Source organism: Neomonachus schauinslandi, chromosome 10 (assembly GCF_002201575.2).
Source record: "Neomonachus schauinslandi chromosome 10, ASM220157v2, whole genome shotgun sequence".
Taxonomy (NCBI): Eukaryota; Metazoa; Chordata; class Mammalia; order Carnivora; family Phocidae; genus Neomonachus; species Neomonachus schauinslandi.
Genome location: NC_058412.1, coordinates 99,751,144 through 99,771,750, shown reverse-complemented (window position 1 = coordinate 99,771,750; position 20,607 = coordinate 99,751,144). Strand labels below are relative to the sequence as shown.

The window sequence follows — 20,607 nt, the reverse complement described above, 5'->3', positions numbered from 1 at the left end:
ATTGCCACGTCACTGCCCGGCTCGGTTCTGCCCCGCCCAGCTTCACGCTCCTGGGACACTTGTCCTTCCAGAGTTGCGTGTGGGTCCCAGTCACTCTCCAGCGACCAGACATTCCAACAAACAGCAGTGATATAAGACATATGATTCCCTTTTTTCCCCTTTTTGAAAGATTTCTAAAAGTTCCATAATTACTTACAAATATGCAAGGGATGCTTACGAGAGTGGAGAATTGTGATTGTGCGGAATAAAGCCAGTGTTACCCATCTAGGCATCCCACACCAGAAAAAAAGATTCCCTTGGCTGGCTGCAGCCAAGGACACTCCGGGACTGACGGCCATACTCTTGACCTTGTATCTGGACCGCACAAGGTCACAGCCCTGGCTCGGCATTGGCCCGGCAACTTCCTTGGAAGGTCAAAGCAAGGAGAATTCAAATCTCCCCATGCCTAGCACACAAGGAAGGGGATGTTTGTCTCAGGGATGAGCACACACTGGTGCAATTTGGCAGAGCATCCCAGCAACTCTATCAGATGTTGGGTTAGGGCAAAACTGGAAACGCATCTGCCCAGTACATCTTGCGCTGATTACTCAAAGCACATGTTTCTGATTCATTTGCACACAACTCATCCAGGGGGTGTTGCAAGGGCTATGTGATGGCCAAAGGAACCCAGCGAGTCTTTTATTATATTTTTTAAACAAGTTTCTCTACGTTGATTGTCTCTCAGAGCCAAGAAACTGCATTCTTCCAGCCCCGTGACTTCAAAACTAGGCTCTGTAAATTCGAGAGCAAGTTCTAACCTTGGCTTTGGAATTCTCTGTTCTGACCCTGAGGGTCGGTTGAGGAGTGTGCACACAGGGTCAGGATATGGGATGAGTGAAAGCCGCAGCTGTGGATCTTGAGGACCTTGTGCTCACACCTCTACACAAGCTGAGGCAGCCAGCCCCCACCAGCCTCTGTGGCCTTCGTGCCCCTACTTGCAGGGGACAGTACTTCTGTGACTTTTTGGAAGGCAGGGTGGCAAAGCTGTTAAGAGCATGGGCTCTGGGGCTCGACTATCCACATCTGCCACTGACCAGCTGTGTGACCCTTAAACAAGTTGTTAACTTCTCTGTGAAAAGCTAACCTGTTGCTGTCTAGCAACCAAAACTTCACAGCTTGAAGCGATGACCATCGGATTGCTCACGGTCCTGTGGGTTAGGAATTTGAACAGGGCTCAGCCAGTAGAGCTTGTCTCTGGTCCACATGGTATTGGCTGTGATAACCCAACGGGGCCGAAGCATCTAAGGTGGCCTCACTCACATGACTGGGGCCCTGGAGTCAGCCATTGGCTGAGGTACCTCAGTTCTCCACCAGGTGGCCTCTCTCTCCACGTGGTCTCTATGTGTAAGGCTTCCTTACCCTAGTGGTAGGAACATTCCGAGAGAATGAGAATGGAAGCTGCAAAACCTTGTCACAGTGTCACTCCTACCATATTTTACTGAACAAAGTAAGTCACAAGACCAGGCCAGAATGAAAGGGAGAGGAAATCACTTCTTAATGGGAGGTGTAGCACATACCTACAAGGATGGGCTGAATTGCTGGGGCCATCTTTGCAGATGGTCAACCGTAGGGGCCAATCAATAGTACCAACTGTATACGGTTGTTATGAGGATTAAATAAATTAATATATGTAGGGCATTTAGAACAGTGCCTCGTACAGACTTAGTGCTCAATAAGTGTTTGGTTTTATTGTAATTACTCTTGTGTTACCTCAGGAACACATATAGTACATGTTTACTCCTTGAGTTAAAGACTTCCCCACAATGTAGTTTTCAGTAAATCAGTAACTCCAGTGATGACCTGTATCCTCCCAGCCTGAGGCCCATGTACATCAGTCCTATCTGGTCATGGGCCCATTGGGCCATCTCTGGGTGTTTTCCATCCTGCATCCCCATGTAGTTTCAGCATTCCTCCATGAGGGACGCATCCATCATTTCCCTCTGCTCTCTTAGACTTTCTTCCGAGGGTACCTAGTTTGGAGGCTGTAGACTCCTCATTGACTCTGGCCTGTTCTGAATTCTTCAGGTCACCATAGAGGTGGTGGACGGTCCTGACTCTGAAGCAGATAAAGATCAGCATCCAGAGAATAAGCCCAGCTGGTCAGTCCCATCCCCCGACTGGAGGGCCTGGTGGCAGAGGTCCTTATCCTTGACGAGGGCCAACAGCGGGGACCAAGACTATAAGTACGACAGTACCTCAGATGACAGCAACTTCCTCAACCCCCCCAGGGGGTGGGACCGTCCAGCCCCGGGCCACCGGACTTTTGAAACCAAAGAGCAGCCAGAATATGGTGAGTTTACCACCCAGCGATACAAAATTGGTGGGGAGAATAAATGAGGATGATGAGACCTAATGGACATGGAGCCAAGCAAAACCCAGTTTACAGTATGTGGTTTTGGGTCTTCTATGAGGCATACCTCATAAAGATTTTGTTCCACAGAAGCCCCAAGGAGGCACCAACAGCCACATTTTTCTGAAAAGACTATAATTTTTAAATCATACCAATTATCCTAGGAGAGAATTTTTTTATTTTTTTATTTTTTTTAAAGATTTTATTTATTTATTTGAGAGAGAATGAGAGAGAGCACATGAGAGGGGGGAGAGTCAGAGGGAGAAGCAGACTCCCTGCCAAGCAGGGAGCCTGATGCGGGACTCGATCCAGGGACTCCAGGATCATGACCTGAGCCGAAGGCAGTTGCTTAACCAACTGAGCCACCCAGGCGCCCGAGAATTTTTTTTTTAGTTAGGGGTCTTTGAGGTTCCCCCCAAGTTTGGGTTTTATTTCTAACAATGAAGAAGTTGCCAAATTAACTTCCTTGTATATTTTACTGTAAAAATTCATACTGAAGATCAGCTTAGTCCAAAGAGATGTGTCCAGCTGCTTCCTTGCTTGACATTGGCAGTGGAGCATTCCGTGGGAACCCACAGGAATGTGTGCTTCACGGGTTGTCAAAGGAAGGCTTCCCCACCAATAAATATCAAGATGCTAAGTTGGGACTTCCAGTTCCCCATGTTTTTAGAGTAGGAGAGGGGAGGTAACAAGCACCTTACAAATTCAGTGACTTAAATAATAAAAATCCCTTTTCACTTCAGTTGGTGTGGGAGACAGAGTGGGGGAAACTGGGCTCCACTCCGTCATTCAGGGATCCAGGCTCCTTCCCCCTTAGAGCTCTACCAGCTGCCAGGGCCTGAGTTATGCACCAGATGCTCTGCATTTGGTTAGCAGCCAAGGAGACAGACAGGCAGAGCCTGGAAAAGGCACACGTGCTCTTAACCACCTCAGGCTGGAGACGGTACACATCACATCTGCTCAGACTCTGTTGGCAACACGTGGTCACATGGCCCCATCTAGATGCAAAGAAAGCTGGGAAACACATCCTGGGTGTGCGAGAAGAGAAAGAGACCCGACAAGGCTTCGTGGGGAATCGGGCAGCCTGCCTTGTGTTATAAGAATATCTGAGGTCATACACATGCCTCCATCATGACGGTGTTCTTGTGGTTCCTAAGCAGCCTTAGGAAAAAACGTTATATGACGGGAATGACTTGTCTCACACCATTGTACTCTCACCCTTAGCTCCATTTCTCAGTGGAAAGACCAGCTGTCATTTCTGTCGCTAATAACCATACTAAGCAACTTCCAAAACAGGAAGACCTTTTTTTAAGAGCATGCCTTGTGACTGGCACCATGCTAGGCTCTGGGAATCCAAAAGTTAGAAAGACACAGGCCTTCCATAAAGAGGATCTCACCTGTCTGTGGAGAAGGGAGAAAAGTTGAGTGATAGAGGAAAACAGTGCCATGGTAGAGATACACATCAGATGCTAGGGGAGCAGAAAGAGAACTCCCATACTCCTTCTAGCCAGGAGGCTTGTAAAACCTCCCCTTTCCCAGAAGTCCAGTTTATCTATTTTCCAAGAGAAAGTCACCAACATTTATATAGCACTTCCCATGCACTACTGCCTCTTCATGGCATCTCACATATATTAGCTTATTTAATCAGCTCTCTCAGGCAGGTACCCCATTTTACAGATGGGAAAACTGAAGCCTAGAGAAGTGAAGCAACTTGACCTCAAGGGTCAAGACCTAAGATTCATCTCAGGCAATCTGAGCCCAGAGTTTGTTCTCTTAACCACTTTGTTATTCTGCCTCTCTGGGGAACAAAAAATAACATATCCCTTCAGACAGTAGAGTGGTTTCTAGAAATGCATGCTTAACTTGGGAGACAGAAATGGGAGGGAAAGCAAGAGAAACCCAGAGGATCCCTGAGTGCCAGTCTGACATGTCACAGGTTTCTGGCTTAACCTGTTTGCTTAGCACACAGGGGACATTGTTTTGAAGAATGGAGCTCAGACCCTCCCTATCAGAATCCCCCGATTGCGTGTTTAAAGTTACCAATCCTGGCCCCAGCTCCTTCCCTCTATACCAATGGCCTTCAAGGTGTGAACCCCAAATCAACTGCATCAGCATGGTCTGAGGTTGTGACAGGAATGCAAATTTTCAGGCCCCAACCCCAGGCCTATTGAATCAGACACTCTGGGCTGCGTCCCCAAAATCTGTGTTTGAACAAGCCCTCCAGGGGGCTCTGGTGCACTGAGCACCACTATTCCAGAGTGACAGTCCTCAGCCTTGGTTGCTCCTTATACTCACCTGAGCAGTTGTTTAAAGTCCCAATGCCCAGGCTTCTCTTCTCTTAGACTACGTTATAAAACACCTAGACCTATTTGGTGGAAGTTGGTGGAAGTTAGTTAGACCTAGTTGGTGATTGTGGGAACATGATGTGACCATGAGTTGGCTCCCACTCTGGACTGTATTTGAGGTGCTACATTTGAAATGCCTTCTGTAGAGATACTTAAGGTATCGTCAAGGACAAAGAAAGAGTCCAAACAAATATTTTTCTGTCAAATAGTTGTATACCATTCCCAAAATTGTTCTGAATAACCTGCATAATGAAACCAGATGGGTATTGCTTACAATAACCTGGGTTTGGGACTCCGTTCTTTACAATTCTCTGCCTGGTCATAGGCCTATTTTAATAGAGTTCACAGTGAGTTTTGTCAAGGCTTAAGTGGATGTCTTAAAAAAGAGAGGCCAGTGTGGGCCAGAATTACAGCTGCAGGGGTACCGGGATATAGAACAGCATACGGCGGGCACAGAGAGACCTCACATCTCATCCCAGCTCTGCCAGGTTTGAGCTGTGTGACGTTAGGCAAGACCCTTAACCTCTCTGAGCCTCAGTTTCCTTATCCACAAAAGGTGGATGTTTCCACCTACCCACAGGATTATTATAGGAGTTTAATCAGTATGTTTAGACAGAGAAGCTGGTTAAAGCAGGCCCTCAAAAATTGGTAGCCACTCTCATCTAAGATTAGTGGTGGAGGCTTGCCCATGACCAAGTCAAGACCCAAATCACTCCAGTTGCCCAGACACTGTCACTGACCCACAGAACTCTAGTGCCCTGAAACTGCTTAATCACTACTTTAAAATTTCAAATGACATGCTTGAAACCCAGCTCTCAGCCCAGTACACTGCAGATTGTTTTCTTCCCTCACTGAACTCTTTGATGTCACAGGGACTGGTTTTTACTGTCATTGTTGTCATCTTAGCAATTACTGCTGTTCACATTCATTTTCTGCTCTGAGCCATGCTCCCTGGCAGGTGAGCAAATGAGAACAGGCTTGTTTTATTAAAGCAGAAAGGAACACTGCCCTCAAAGCCTTCTGTCCTTCGCACACATTAAACAAATAGAGATTCCCCAAGAGGAGGGTCTTTCCTGGGACATTCATCTTGAGACAATCTGCTACGGAGCCTTCAGGATGGTGAGCTGACATACACGCTTAGCCCTTCATCACTAGCCTAATAGAAATGATTAGCCACATGGCGACGGATCTATTCTGTGCCCGACTTTGGGGGACCACGTTTTAAGTCTGGAAAATAAAGGGCTTTGTGAGCATTTAAAATAAAAACATGAAGAAAGCCACTTACTGGGATAATAAACCCTTCACTGTTCCAGAGTCCACTAGCCATCTAGAAAGCATATTTTAGGGAGAATTTTATGGTATATTTGTAACAGTTAACTTTTGCTGCTTAAGGAACCACCCCCCCCCCCAGTAGCTTCAAAGAACAAACATATTCTCTCTTAAGAATCTGCAGTTTGCCTGGACTGTTCTTCAGCTCTGGGCTGGCTTGGCTGGGGCTGGATGGTCTAGGATGGCTTCCCTCAGCAGTGGGGCCCCAGCTGGACAGGTGGCTGGCTGGGGTCTTTCTCCAGCTGTCCCTCACCCTCAAGGTGGCCAGCCCAGGCTCTTCACATAGTGTTGGAAGAGTTCTCTACAGCAAGAGGGCAAACCCTAATGCACGAACACTTTTCTTCCAGGCTTTGTTTGCATTATATTTTCCCGTTGGTCATAGCAAGTCACATAGCCCAGGCTGGGGGTCAGCAGGAGAGGAAAGTAACCAAAGGGTAGATATGGGGAGAGGAATTATGGAAGTCATTTTTCACATAATCTGACACAGTATTAACATGTAGTAATTTAGATCCAAGAAACCAAGACCAGAAATTACCTTGTGCAAAGATTCTGATATAAGCCTCATGGCAGGTTTAATGCTTAAGTCTCAAAGTTCAAGGATATTTCCCAAAATTATCTCTCCATATTACTGCAACAGGAAGGAAAGGTTGCAAGAGATTTCTAGAAGGCTGCAGTCCCATTGCTTCTGCTGAGCCAAGCAGGAACACCACTTGGCATCATTGGTTACGTACCCACCATGTAGGTGACAGGAACTCTACCTATGTGATTTAATAAACTTTTTCTAACTGGCCCACCACCCCCTTGATGAGTCTAATGACAGTACAATCTTTATTTGTGACTTTTTGTTGTTGTTGTTCCCTTCAACAAAGCTGGTCTTGGTGGTATGTGTAGGATGTGGTTGAGTGTGTTCATGTGTGCCTATTACCCACTGCACCTGAATGCTCCCCCTGATGAGAGTGTGATGTCATGATGGTTCCAGGCATATCTCTGATGTTCTTGGGGACATTACCAAGAGATACCAGACCCCAGAGGTCTTGGAGGAAGCAGCAGCTGCCCCTACCAAGGTGGTTTCTCCCTCCGGAAGCAGCTTGCCTCCCCAATTCTATGTGTTGATGCCTAGTAAGAGATGGGAGAGATGAAGAGGCTCACACTGGGGAAACAGGCCCAACTCCTTCACATGAGACAGTAGTTTCAAACATCTGGCTTGGCTGTGTTGCTGGAAAACCATTTCTTTAGAAGAAGATCAAAATACAAAGAGATTCCTTTTGGGGAAGGAGGAGAAGTGGATGGGGACCCTGTGAGCAAACTCTCTGCTCTGGGTTAGGGTTGAGAATACAACCATGAGCAACCCCCCACCCCCAACTCCATTTAATGGGCTGAGGAGACTCAGTGGCCCTGTGTTTGCCTGAGGAGTGTTCAGAGTGAGCACCATGTAAACAACAGCCTGGGAGTCTGGCAAAGAGCCCACACTGCAGGTAGAAACATGTGTGGACTACATTCTTGCCAGGCCTACATAATAATGATCACCACGACCTGTTAGGAACCGAAAGGACCCCTTCCCAGCAAAGCACATGCCTATAGCGCCAAGCTTGGCACTGGCAGAGGCCCCAAGGCTGTAGGAGGATCTGGAGGAACCAGGAGAAATTATTACAGAGGAGAGATGCTGCAGAGGGAGTCATGCTGTGGAGATCAAGGGCTCAGCACGAGGACCCCAACTTTCCTTTCTGTTACCCTTATGACCTTGGGTAAGTCCCCCCACAATCACTCTAGGACTTAGTTTCTTTACTTTTAAAAGGAGAAACTTATTCTTGATAATATACCGACCTTCCTCACACCCCTCACATGCCCAGGCCCCCCTAGTTGGTCTACTTCTTTTTTCCATACCTTTTCTTGGCTTCTAATATACTGTGTACCTTACTCATTTTGTGTTAATTATTGCCTGACTCTTACTACGAAAATATTAGTTCCACCAGGACAAAAATCTTTGACAGTTTTATTTAATGATATTTCCCATATACCTAGAATTATGCCTGGCATACAAAGGGGCTCAATAAATATTCATTGGATAGATATTAAGTGATGACCTCGAAGGATCATTTCTAGCTTTACCATGATGTAGCGGTTATCTACTGCTATATAACAAACCATCCCAAAACTCGGTGGCTTAAAACAACAGCAGTTTATTATCTCTTGATTCCATGGCTCAGGAGTTCAGGCAGGGCCCCAGGAGGCAGTTGCCATGCTCGCCATGGCATCTGCTCTATTTAGCTGTCCACTGGGAAGGGCTAGAAGGTTCAACAAGGCTTCGCTCACCTGTGTAGTATCTTAAGGCCCCTCATGTGCCTCCTCTCTTCCATGTGGTGGCCCATGATTTACAGGTTTAGCCTCAGCTTCTTTCAGAGTGACTGGATTGCCCAGAGCGAAAGTCGGAAGCTGCCAGGCTCCTAGGGTGGAAGTCAGCTCAGATTTTAGGGAAGGGGAAATAAACTCTCTCTCTCTCTCTCACTTGCTCACTCTCGCTCTTGCTCTCTCGATGAATGTATGTATGGGGAGGGAAGGAAGTGATGGTGGTCATCTTTGGAAACTACCTACCATAGTATTGCATGATCCCATACTCTACAAATGCATGCATTCTCATGAAGGTCTTACTGGGCACCTCCTAGGGGTCAGGCCCTGGCCACGTGCTGACCACCGCAGTGCTCAAAACCTCAGACAGAGTCCCTGCTCTCATGAAGCTAATCCCTAAAATGAACTCTGGAGCCACAAGCCTTTTGACTCCAGCTGACATCTGGTCCCCTCTAATGGTGAGAACAATGGGAGAAGACAACTGGCAGGCTACTTGACAAGGGGGATTTGGGGACTCTTCGGGCGAGGCTGGTGACCGTATCCCTGGCTCCCTTCCAGATTCCACAGATGGTGAGGGCGACTGGAGTCTCTGGTCTGTCTGCAGTGTCACCTGTGGGAATGGCAACCAGAAACGCACCAGGTCTTGTGGCTACGCATGTACTGCAACAGAATCTAGGACGTGTGACCGTCCAAACTGCCCAGGTGGGTTTATGCAGGGGAGTGGCTCCAAGTTCAAGGGGAAATTTTTCATTTATATTTAGACCTTTGAGAAAATGACTTTTTAAAGGACAACCATTTCCCTAATAAGAATTCTGACCAGACTGAAACAAGAGATGAGTAATGAGCTGAATGGATGAAAACATGGGTTTTCTGAGTCTTATGCACAATTGCAAAGGCCATGACGTAGAAGACAATGCCGCAGCGTACTTGTTTAATTTAAAGGAGGGACTCTGGTTAAGTTGGGCCTTTGATGTGGGATTTGTTGTGCCTTGAAGAGACACATGCAGAGAGACATTCATGGTCTGATAAGGAAGCCAGGATGAGAGACTTCACAGACGCATACAGGAAAACCATGCTGGTAACCCTGTCGGTGAGGCGGGAGACTTGCTAAAGGCTCCGTGGGAGGAAACAGGAAACTTGGCAGTTAATTATTACCTTTTTTTAAAGATTTATTTATTTACTTGAGAGAGATAGAGAAAGTAAATGGGGGGAGGGGCAGAGGGAAACACAGAATCCTGAAGCAGACTCCCTGCTGGACTCAATCCTAGGACCCTGAGACCCTGACCTGAGCTGAAATCAAGAGTCAACCGCTCAGGGTGGCTCAGATGGTTAAGCGTCTGCCTTCAGCTCAGGTCATGATCCCAGGGTCCTGGGATCGAGCCCCACATCGAGCCCCACATCGGGCTCCTGACTCAGTGGGGAGTCTGCTTCTTCCTCTCCCTCTGCCTCTCCCACTGCTCATGCTCTCTCTCTCTGTATCTCTGTGTCTCAAATGAATAAATAAAATCTTAAAAAAAAAAAAGTCAACCGTTTAACGGACTGAGCCACCCAGGCGCCCCCAGTTAATTATTACTTTAAACTGCATTGCCTACTCTGGGCAAATGCATTAAAATCCAGAGATTCAAAAGCAAAAATAAATAAATAAATAAATATTAAAAAAATAAACTGCACTGTCAGTGTTTTAAAAACTAAACTAATTGTAAACTTGGTGAGAGGCCATATTGGAGGTAAAAAAATAATTGTGTTTGTCTGTAGCAGTTGGGTATCAAAGTGTGGCCTGTTTTTATACAGCATACACATTTTTAAAGGGTCAAGAAGAAGGAAAAGGAAGAGGAAAAGAAAGAAGAGGAGGAAAAGGAGGAGGGGAAAGGAGGGAAGAAATATGCAACCAAGACCACATGTGACTCACAAAGCCTAAAATATTTACTCTCTGACCCTTTACAAAACAATTTACCAACTCCTGGTCTGTAGTTTTGCATTTTACATGTGTTCCAGTTGCCAGGTAGAATACCAGCTTAAAATAAGATCTCGGGTTCTTCCAAGAAACGGCACATTCTGAGTGGCTTCTGAATATCTGAAAGATATTTCAGAGAAAGTTTGATCCCCACGTGCCCAAACTTCCTTTTTCTTTTTTTTTTAAATTTAAATTCAATAAGCCAACATATAGTACATTATTGGTTTCTGATGTAGTGTTCAATGATTCATCAGTTGCATATCACACCCAGTGCTCATCACATCACGTGCCCTCTTTAATGCCCATCACCCAGTTACCCCAACCCCCCACCCACCCCCCCTCCAGCAGCCCTCAGTTTGTTTCCTAGAGTTAAGAGTCTCTCATGGTTTGTCTCCCTCTCTGATTTCTTCCCATTCAGTTATCCCTCCCTTCCCCTGTGGTGCTCCGTGCTATTCCTTATATTACACATATGAGTGAAACCATATGATAATTGTCTTTCTCTGATTGACTTATTTCACTTAACATAATACCCTCCAGTTCCATGCACATCGGTGTAAATGGTAGGTATTCACCCTTTCTGATGGCTGAATAATATTACATTGTATATATGAACCACATCTTCTTTATCCATTCATCTGTTGAAGGACATCTCGGCTCCTTCCACAGTTTGGCTATTGTGGACATTGCTGCTATGAACATTGGGGTTCATGTGCCCCTTCTTTTCACTACATCTGTATCTTTGGGGTAAATACCCAGTAGTGCAATTGCTGGGTCGTAGGGTAGCTCTATTTTTAACGTCTTGAGGAGCCTCCATACTGTTTTCCAGAGTGGCTGTACCAGCTTTCATTCCCACCAACAGTGTAAAAGGGTTTGCCTTTCTCTACATCCTTGCCAACATTTGTTGTTTCCTATCTTATTAATTTTAGCCATTCTAACTGGTATCTCATTGTGGTTTGATTTGTATTTCCCTGATGCCAAGTGATATGGAGCATTTTTTCATGTGTCTGTTAGCCATTTGTATGTCTTCTTTGGAGAAATGTCTATTCATGTCTTCCACCCATTTCTTGACTGGATTATTTGTTTTTTGGGTGTGAGGTTGATACAGACTTCCTTTTTCTTTTCTTTATTTATTTTTGGGGGGGGCGGAGAGAGAGTGCAAGTGAGTGGAGGGGCAGAGGGAGAGGGAGAGAATCTCAAGCCAGCTCCACTCAATGCAGAGCCTGATGCAAGGCTCAATCTCACAACCCTCAGATCACGACCTGAGCCAAAATCAGGAGTCCGGCCATAACCGACTGAGCCACCCAGGTGCCCCCAGACTTCCTCTTTCTATTCCTAGAACTCAGTTGTCAGACCATAAGGCTGAGATTTGAAACAAAAAAGAAGTGGAAGTGGGCACTTTCATCAGTTGCATATCACACCCAGTGCTCATCACATCACGTGCCCTCCTTAATGCCCATCACCCAGTTACCCCAACCCTGAGCCTTCGGCTCAGGTCATGATCCTGGAGTCCCAGGATTGAGTCCCACGTCGGGGTCCCTGCTCAGTGGGGAATCTGCTTCTCCCTCTGACCCTCCTCCTCTCGTGCTCTCTCTCTCTCTCTCTCAAATAAATAAATAAAATCTTTAAAAAAAGAAGAAGAAGCAGAAGAGCAAATGGGTTTCTGAGGGGAGAGAGGAAAGATCAGATTGGGCATGTGTATGTTAGCAAAGAGCATATGTAGAAAATGGGGCTGAAATTTAACAAGTGGCTGTTCTGGTCTATGTCAGGCATGTGGGTGGATTTCAGAAAGTGGAGCAACCATCAAGATGCTTTTCCTGATCTTTCTCATGCTCATCATAATGAAGCTGAGTTGGAAGTCTGATGTGATGGGATTTAGATAGGTGGAAATAAACCCATAAATAATAAATAAGTAGAGAAGGAGGAAGAGGAGGAAGACAACAAAGAAGGAAGAGAAAGAATATGAAGATGAAGAAGAAAAAAAAGATGATAATGAAGATCATGGAGAATAGGATTTTTTGAGGACTTAAGTATCAAGCAAATTTCTAAGGTCTTCATGTGCCTTATTTTATTTTCCCTGCAATTGCCTCATGAAGTGGGTGTTTATTATTGCTCCCACTCGACAGCTGTGGAAACAGGCATGGGGTTAACTTGCATGAGTCACACAAGCAGCAAGAGATCAATCTTGAATCTGAATTCAGGCAGTCTGATTCCAGAGTCCATGGTCTTAACAATTAATCTATTCCACTGCCACCGGGAGAAAGGATATGGGGCTCAGCCACCCGTGGATACAGACAGCATTTAGTGTCGGGGCTCAGGGGCTTGCCTATTGTTTTCTTGTCCCGAGCTGGTACCCAGATCCAAGTCTACCACCTGGTGACCACCATTTTGACTGTTTCCTTCTTGTTTTCTCTCACCACCTAGAGCAATGTTCCCAGTAGCCCTGCTTATACATTTTCTTCTCTTCTGACCCTGCCCTTCTTCCATCCTTTCTGCCTCTCTGTTCCTGGGCCATCTGTCCAGTGTTTCAGGGTTCCTTTGGAACATGAAGGATTTTTTTTCTTACAGGATCTCTTTCTTTATTTGGTTTGTTGATTCTCAGCCTTACTGGAAAGAATCATGGAGCAGGCAATAACCCCACCCCCACCCCCCCCGCCTGGCAGTGATTACACTGTAAAAGCTTGTCCCCTAGGTCAACCCTACAAAGAAGTTCAAGGGGCCTCACATAAAGCCAGAGAGAGCCCCTTAAAGGAAATCAAGTCATGCCTCGCAGGCAGCCAAGGTTCTCCACCAGCATAGACTACCATGTTCCACCACCCTGGCCTCCTCAGATGCCTCAGCTAGCACAGCAATCCTGTTTGTAAGGGAAGCCTGGATGGGAGTGGTAGCTTGAGGGAGGGAGAGGGGAACCAGGAAGTAGGAGACAAACTGGATTCAGCCACTCAGAGCAAGTAATGACAAGCCCAGCTTACTCTCTTTGAAGCATCATGGGCAGTGCTAGACGTCCTAGAATGTGAGGTATCTGCTCTTTAGCTATGGACTGCTATATCCTCAAAATGAGCTAGAAAATACACCTGGAGAAATTATCAGCTAACACTCACCACTTACTGCTGTAAGTGCTTTCTTTACACATAATTCATTGATTGCATTTAACTCTATGAGGTGGGGCATTTGTATCTCCTCATTTTACAGATGTGAAAGCTGAGGCACATGAAGGTTAAGTGGCTTGCCCGAGGTTACAGGCTAGGAATGATTTGAACCCAGTCAGTCGGTCCTGAAAACTGGTATTGACCACTAGACAAAATATTAACCACTGCCTCTAATCCAGTTTGTCACCCTGACACCACCAGACAGACAGTCTTGTAGACAGACACGTGTCCCCCCCTGCCCCAAACCCCATTCCGGGGCCTAGTGAATGAGTTCCTTAAGACTCATTCAGGCACATTTGGTTCTGATTTCATGCTGCAAATGGTATCTGGGGGTTTAATATATTTTATGCTCTACTACCTGCTTTTTACTGTTTCTCCACTGGCAAGTTCCTACCCAAGAGTAGTAATGAATACAAAAAAGGCTTTGTTCAGGTGTATTTGTTTCTTGATTTGCTGGGGAGGTGGGGGGTCACTTTTTCCATATAACTAGGGAAAAATTAGCTCCTGTCTGTGTTTAGGAATTGAAGACACCTTCAGGACAGCTGCCACCGAAGTGAGTCTCCTGGCCGGAAGCGAGGAGTTTAATGCCACCAAACTGTTTGAAGTTGGTAAGGAGATTTTTTTTCCCCCTTTTTTTCTAATCCAAATATTGATCTACTATTTTGGAGATTCCTTTGCCTTTGCAGTGCCATCCGGTCCTAGGATCCATTTAAGTGTTTCATTTTCCTCTTATGGGGTCTAGTTCTCCCAGCGTATTTCTTGCTCACTGAATATACTCCAAGCAAGAGAGAGCCGTCCCGTGCCTCCTGCAGCAGGCTGAGCAGAGCAGAGAGGCCTCTGTGTCCACCTTGCTTACTATCCAGCTTCCATGGCAAGAAGTGGGACAGGGCCGCTCTCTCCTCAGCATGGATTCAGTCTCCAGTGGGGCCTCAGGCCACATGGAATCTCTTCTGACAGCCCTCACTGAGTGTCCCCAAGAAGTCAGGCAATGCTGGTCTCGGTTCTGTAGCAAAAGGAGGGAAAAGGAGCTCTCTCAGTATTGTGACTGCCTCCCTCTACTGCATACATTTTTTGTAAACCTTTGGCATACCCTGCTACTTGTCTGCTCGAAAGTGCTAGACCAAACACAATCCACATGAACCAAGCCAAATTGCAAGTGACTACTCAGGTGCAAGGGAAAAGCTTCCTTTTTAAAAATAGCTTCATGTGCTTCAGGATGCAATTCTTTATTGCAGAAAGGTGAGACTCCTGTCACATGTCTGTGTGCCACCCAAAACTTCTTCAACCTTGGCCAAACAGGAGTCAGTTTGGACATCCTGTGTGACCCAGGGCTTCAACCTCAGTCCTTCATATGCACAAACTACCTTTGGCAGGAACTTTCTGCAAACACAATACATTTGACTACCCCACCCCTGTCACCCCAAAAGAAATTAGAGACTAAATGTGGGAAATTTACATAAAAATGGTAGAGCAACAAAGTTTGTCTCTTGGGGGCAGAGAGCTTCTCAGGTCTTTCCATATTGCACACCTTGCAACAGGTAGCTGCTTGCTTTTTTGAAGAGGATAGGTCCAGTAGCACAAAGCCACACCTGAGGTGGGACTAAAGACACACAGAGATGAGCAAGGATGGGTGCCAATCAGGTTCTGGGCAGGAACAAACATGACACACTGGAATCAGGTAATTGAGGAGCATTCGATGAGGGTCTGTTGGCAAAGTTGTGATGAGCAGGGTAGAATGGATACCAAGAAGGGCTGGACAGAACAGTGGGGAGCCCTTACCACCCCTTGGCCTGAAGGGACCAGAGTATCTGTGTGGAGAGGGCTGCCTGCCAGCACTCGGGGCTCTCAGAAGGATGTAGCCAACCTGCAACAATGAGGGAGGAACCACAGGAACAAATACTTTGACCTCACTCTCCTCTCTGCCCCTGGTCTCTGGCCAGGTCCTCCCTTTGGCTCAACCCAAAGAGAAGTCAGGGCTCAAGGGGCCCATTGATAGAGTCCACATAGGACAACCTTCCAGGGCAAGGGAAAACATGGAATGAGGATAGAGAAGGACAAACAGAAGAAGCCTCGCCGAGGTGGGACACAGCTTGATCTGCACAGGGTCACTTGTCAATCTAGTAGTGCCTCAGTTATCTGATCTGCAAAATGGTACGAGGTAATAGGGCCCCCTTGTAGAGCTATTATAGAATTAAATGAGTTAATATTGGCAGAGCATTTAGAACGTGCCCATCACACTGAACACCTACCAAGTTTGATAGATAAAAACGAGTCAGTGTATGTTCTGTAGGTACATGAATTATGATGACCTTCCACACTGGAAGGAAAATGACCAAGCCATTTTCTAGGGCCTCACTGAATATTGTCTCTGAAGACCTGCCTGATGGAGGAGACCCTCCCTGGCTTTGCAGAAACACATTTCCCAGGAGGGAGCCTGCAGTCTCTCCCTACTGTTCAGTCCGGGGCTCACAGGGCTGGAATCTTAGAACTCAGGCCCCAGTGGAGCCTTAGCACATCCCCGCCGGCAGCACCCTGGAACCTGTGCGGAGGGCTCCCTACGTTCCTGCGGTTTAATCCTCATCGCACCCTGGAACCTGTGCGGAGGGCTCCCTACGTTCCTGCGGTTTAATCCTCATTGCACTGTAGGAGACAGGCGTTCTTTTCATCCCCAGTTTAGAGATGAGGATACTGAAGCCCCGGGAGGGAGACTATACCTGCACAAGGGCATGAGCTACTAATTCCATCGAGCTGGAATTCGATCCCAGGGAGCCGAACACAAGATCCCACACTCTTCATCTTAGGCCAGGCCTTTCTGAGCTCCTGAGAGACGCCCCATCTCTCTCTTCCTCATTCCACTGAAGAGAAGCCTGAGCCCTCCTCCAAACTGCCCCCAACCCTGCCCCCATCCTGGCCACTTGATTCCTTCTTCGGGCACCACCAGCCTCCCAGGCACCTGAGTCAGAGCTGGGGAGTCACTCCTGATGTCTCTCCTCCTTCCCCTCAAGCCCACCCAGGCCCGGTGGCCCTAACTCTCTGAGCACGCTTGATCCCTCCTGTTCTCTCCCTTCCCACCTGGACTCTTGCAACTGATACCAGCGCTGAATATATCTTCTTCCTGTACAGCTCAGCCAATAGCTCACTGTCCTTAATAACCTTCAGTGGTTCCCTAGTGTCCTCTGAACAAGCCTAAACTGCACTGAAGAGCCCCAAGATCTGACACCAACAGCCTTCCTTCCCCATAAACTCTGTCCCCGTGACACCGAATGTTTTCCACACCCCCAGACAACCCCAGCAGATTTTTTTCTGCTCAACCTTGGTTTGTACAAGTGGCCTGTTCCTGGGGGCAGGACCAGCACAAACATATCTTGGTTTTTCAAATAAAACCAGGAATCCACATTAATAAACTGGAACCACCTAAGTCTTAAATTATTTCAACAATTAATTAATTAACAATGAATTCAGCATTTTTTAATATTGTAAGGTCCAAATACAACAACCTCTAGGGGCAGGTTCTGGCTGAAAGCCTAGAGGTCAGTGGCCTCTGGCCTAAATGTTAAGTTCCCTAAAAGCAAGGGCTACCAGCCCCTTCCTCTTTGAGGCATCTTATCATATGGATTTGCTTACAGGGATTGTCACCCTCCAGTGCCTGTGGTTAAGAGATTAGGCCACCAGCTCTAGCTTAAACCTGTCGGTGAGTGGCACAAATAAAACTTAGTCCTACTTGTCACCAGATACTTAAAGAGGAGATTCAAAATTGCCCTGTATTATTGTTCATTTTGTTATAGGCCCCCTATCCTCCCTTTTTTTCCAGATGCCTACTAAAATTCAGGGATAATAATATCATATATTTTCAAGAAACAAGACCGATGAAGCAACTGTAATGGTTAAATCTAGGTGATTGCTGACAGGTAGTCACTGCTGATGTATCATCTCTCTACTTTTCTGTGTCTGAACATTTTTCATAGTATAAAGTGGGGAGGAGGTTGCCTTATAAATAAAGTTCCCAAGTTCAAGGGGGGTGAGCATGACCAAATCGAGGGCTGGTGGTTCCAGGGGACAGCAGGGGTTGCCCCTGGGAGGAGAGGAGTTGACTTCAGTGTTAACCTGCCCCCGGTGTTGCATGTGGTGAGCAGGTTTCTCTGTGGTCTTTCTCAGACACGGACAGCTGCGAGCGATGGATGAGCTGCAAAAGTGAGTTCTTAAAGAAGTACATGCACAAGGTGATCAATGACCTGCCCAGCTGCCCGTGCTCCTACCCCACCGAGGTGGCCTACAGCACCGCGGACATCTTTGATCGCATTAAGCGCAAGGACTTCCGCTGGAAGGACGCCAGTGGGCCCAAGGAGAAGCTGGAGATCTACAAGCCCACGGCCCGGTACTGCATTCGCTCCATGCTGTCCCTGGAGAGCACCACGCTGGCCGCCCAGCACTGTTGCTATGGCGACAACATGCAGCTCATCACCAGGGGCAAAGGGGCGGGGACGCCCAACCTCATCAGCACCGAGTTCTCAGCGGAGCTCCACTACAAGGTGGACGTCCTGCCCTGGATTATCTGCAAGGGCGACTGGAGCAGATACAACGAGGCCCGGCCTCCCAACAATGGACAGAAGTGCACGGAGAGCCCCTCGGACGAAGATTACATCAAGCAGTTCCAAGAGGCCAGGGAGTACTAAGGAGATGTCACCTCCGGCATTTTGACACAAACGCACTGCGCTGATCTGCCGCCGGGGCAGAGTTCGTCTTATCCGCATCCATGGATATTTGTATATACCACGTGGGTATTTTCCATAAATTACACTAGGGGTGCGCACAAGGCCCGGGTGACTGCCGTCTGAAGCCACCTTGCCATCCAAAATGCCCGCAGAGCTCCTTGGAATCCCTCTGAGGGGTGATGTCAGCAGGAGGATGAGGACAAAGGAGCCAGAAGAAGAACCTGGAAGCCATAGTGGGTGGGACTCGATTTACACCCAGATCCTGCGCTTCCAGGAGAAGCAAAGAGGGAAAGACTGAGTTGTAAACGTTATAAGCAGTTTTTATATATAACTTATTTAATATGAATGTGACTTAAGCATAATCTTTTCGCTGGAGTTGTGAAACTGTTTAATCACTTCTGTGAGAGTTCAGACAGGGGCTTAAGGAGGTGGAAGAGAAAGGGAATTTTGGAGTAACTTTTTTAAAACTAAATAACTCAATGGAAGTGTATCAAAAACAAGAAAACGCCCACCTTAAACCAAATGTTCTTTAGTCATGACGCACCTTGCTGGCGTCTCGGCTTCCAACATGCCCTTGCCTAAGATTGGATAGGGGGTGGGGGGCACAGGGGTATTTTAGGGGCAAATCTGAGGACTGGTTTTAAATAGGCTTTAAAATAAAAGGCCAATATTAGCATAATGCTATAATTCTACTAAAAGGCTTCAGAGTGGCAGAAGTTCTGCTCATGTCTTAGTGGGAGGTTCAGAAGCCTGCGGGAATGTCGGACATAAAAACAGGTAGTAGCACTTTTCCAAAAGAAAAAATAAAAGCAAAATAGATGGGAAAAGAACATGGACCTCATTTCATCTATTTTATTCTAATACCATCGTAACAATTTTTTTCTCCACCAATATATTACCAGTAAATACATATAAAAAGAGTAGGGGGACTCAAGTCTTGAAAATCCTAATTTTTTTTTTATGTTTTAAGAAAGCGGGAAAAAACTACATTATTTTTGTAAAGTATTTATTGAGTCATTGAGTCTTGTGCATCAAGCATTGTAATATGACCTGGTTATGTAGTGTGGAACTTAAGACAAAGAGTTTGTTCTTATGCAATCTTTCCTTGCAAAACTCCAGGAAAAGAGAATATATCATAAAATCACGATAAAATGTGTTACCTGCAATAAATGTGTAACCTGCAAATATTTATGATGCAAATACCATAAAGAGTAGGCCCAGGGCGTCAAGGCAGGAGAAAGGAAGGTTCAAACCAGGTGGGAATAAAAGGCTCATTGATTGATGTGATGGTGGGTGGTATAACTCATGGCATCTTTGGCACCAAGAATGTCAAGCCAGTCCCCAGGAGGCTGAACTCACTGACACACCGGTAAGTTTTTGCCCACTCAGAGCTAAAAACGAGCTAAGAAAAGCAGGCCAGAACAAAGGCTTGAGAGTCCAGGTGAAGGGCACCTGGGTGGCTCAGTTGGTTAAGCATCCAACTCTTAATTTCGGCTCAGGTCATGATCTCAGGGTCATGAGATCGAGCTCTGTGTCAGGCTCCATGCTAGGTTTGGAGCCTGCTTAAGGTTCTCTCTCTCCCTCTACCCCTACCCCTCCCCTACCTCCCCCCATCCCTTTCCAAAAAAAGACCATCCAGGTGAGCAGGACAAAATTCTGCAATGACAGAAGTAAGTAGAACTACTCATTATGCAGATTATTCATTTTCCAGATGAGAAAACCAAAACCCAGGAAAAAAACATATATCACATTGGACCCATCTTTCATTTCCTGGCCCAATGCTCTTTCTACTATATCAAATTATTGGTGTCCTGGTGGTGCCTTTGGTATTCTTGATCCCACCCCTAAGTTCCCCTAATAAAATATGTTCTTTTGGAAAAGGTTTTATCAATCATATACACTTTAGAATGAATTACCCATGTATGTCCCTTCTCAGAATATTTATATTTAAAAGCTATTTCTATTATGACATGAGAAGCTTTATCAACATCTGAAGGAATTTTAAACAACTGAACTGATAGGGAGAGAATCAATATATCTATATATCAGGGAAGCAGATTTGGTTTCTAATAATAAGAAAACCATTTTTTGCAAAGAAATTTGGTTGCAGGGCGCCTGGGTGGCTCAGTCTTTAAGTGTCTGCCTTTGGCTCAGGTCATGATCCCAGGGTTCTGGGATCGAACCCTGCATTGGGCTCCCTGCTCAGTGGGAAGCCTGCTTCTCCCTCTCCCACTCCCCCTGCTTGTGTTCCCTCTCGCTGTGTCTCTCTGTCAAATAAATAAATAAAATCTTAAAAAAAAAAAAAAGAAAGTTGGTTGCAATGGATTGCATTGCCTTTGAGGTGGTGAGTTCCCTGTTGGGACAGGTATTCAAGCAGAGACTGGAG

The 20,607-nt window shown here is 46.3% G+C and overlaps 1 protein-coding gene across 1 annotated transcript in view; it reads left to right on the top strand.

Moving 5' to 3' along the window:
- ISM1 (isthmin 1) overlaps nucleotides 1–19,729 on the top strand; it is a 78,341-nt gene extending 58,612 nt beyond the window's left edge. Inside the window, exons 3-6 of the mRNA XM_021700675.1 lie at nucleotides 2,065–2,329; nucleotides 8,968–9,111; nucleotides 14,028–14,117; nucleotides 17,665–19,729. Coding sequence (XP_021556350.1) covers nucleotides 2,065–2,329; nucleotides 8,968–9,111; nucleotides 14,028–14,117; nucleotides 17,665–18,182 — 1,017 coding nt within the window. The 3' untranslated portion in view covers nucleotides 18,183–19,729. The remainder of the gene's footprint in view (nucleotides 1–2,064; nucleotides 2,330–8,967; nucleotides 9,112–14,027; nucleotides 14,118–17,664) is intronic.
- Nucleotides 19,730–20,607: the final 878 nt, after the last annotated feature.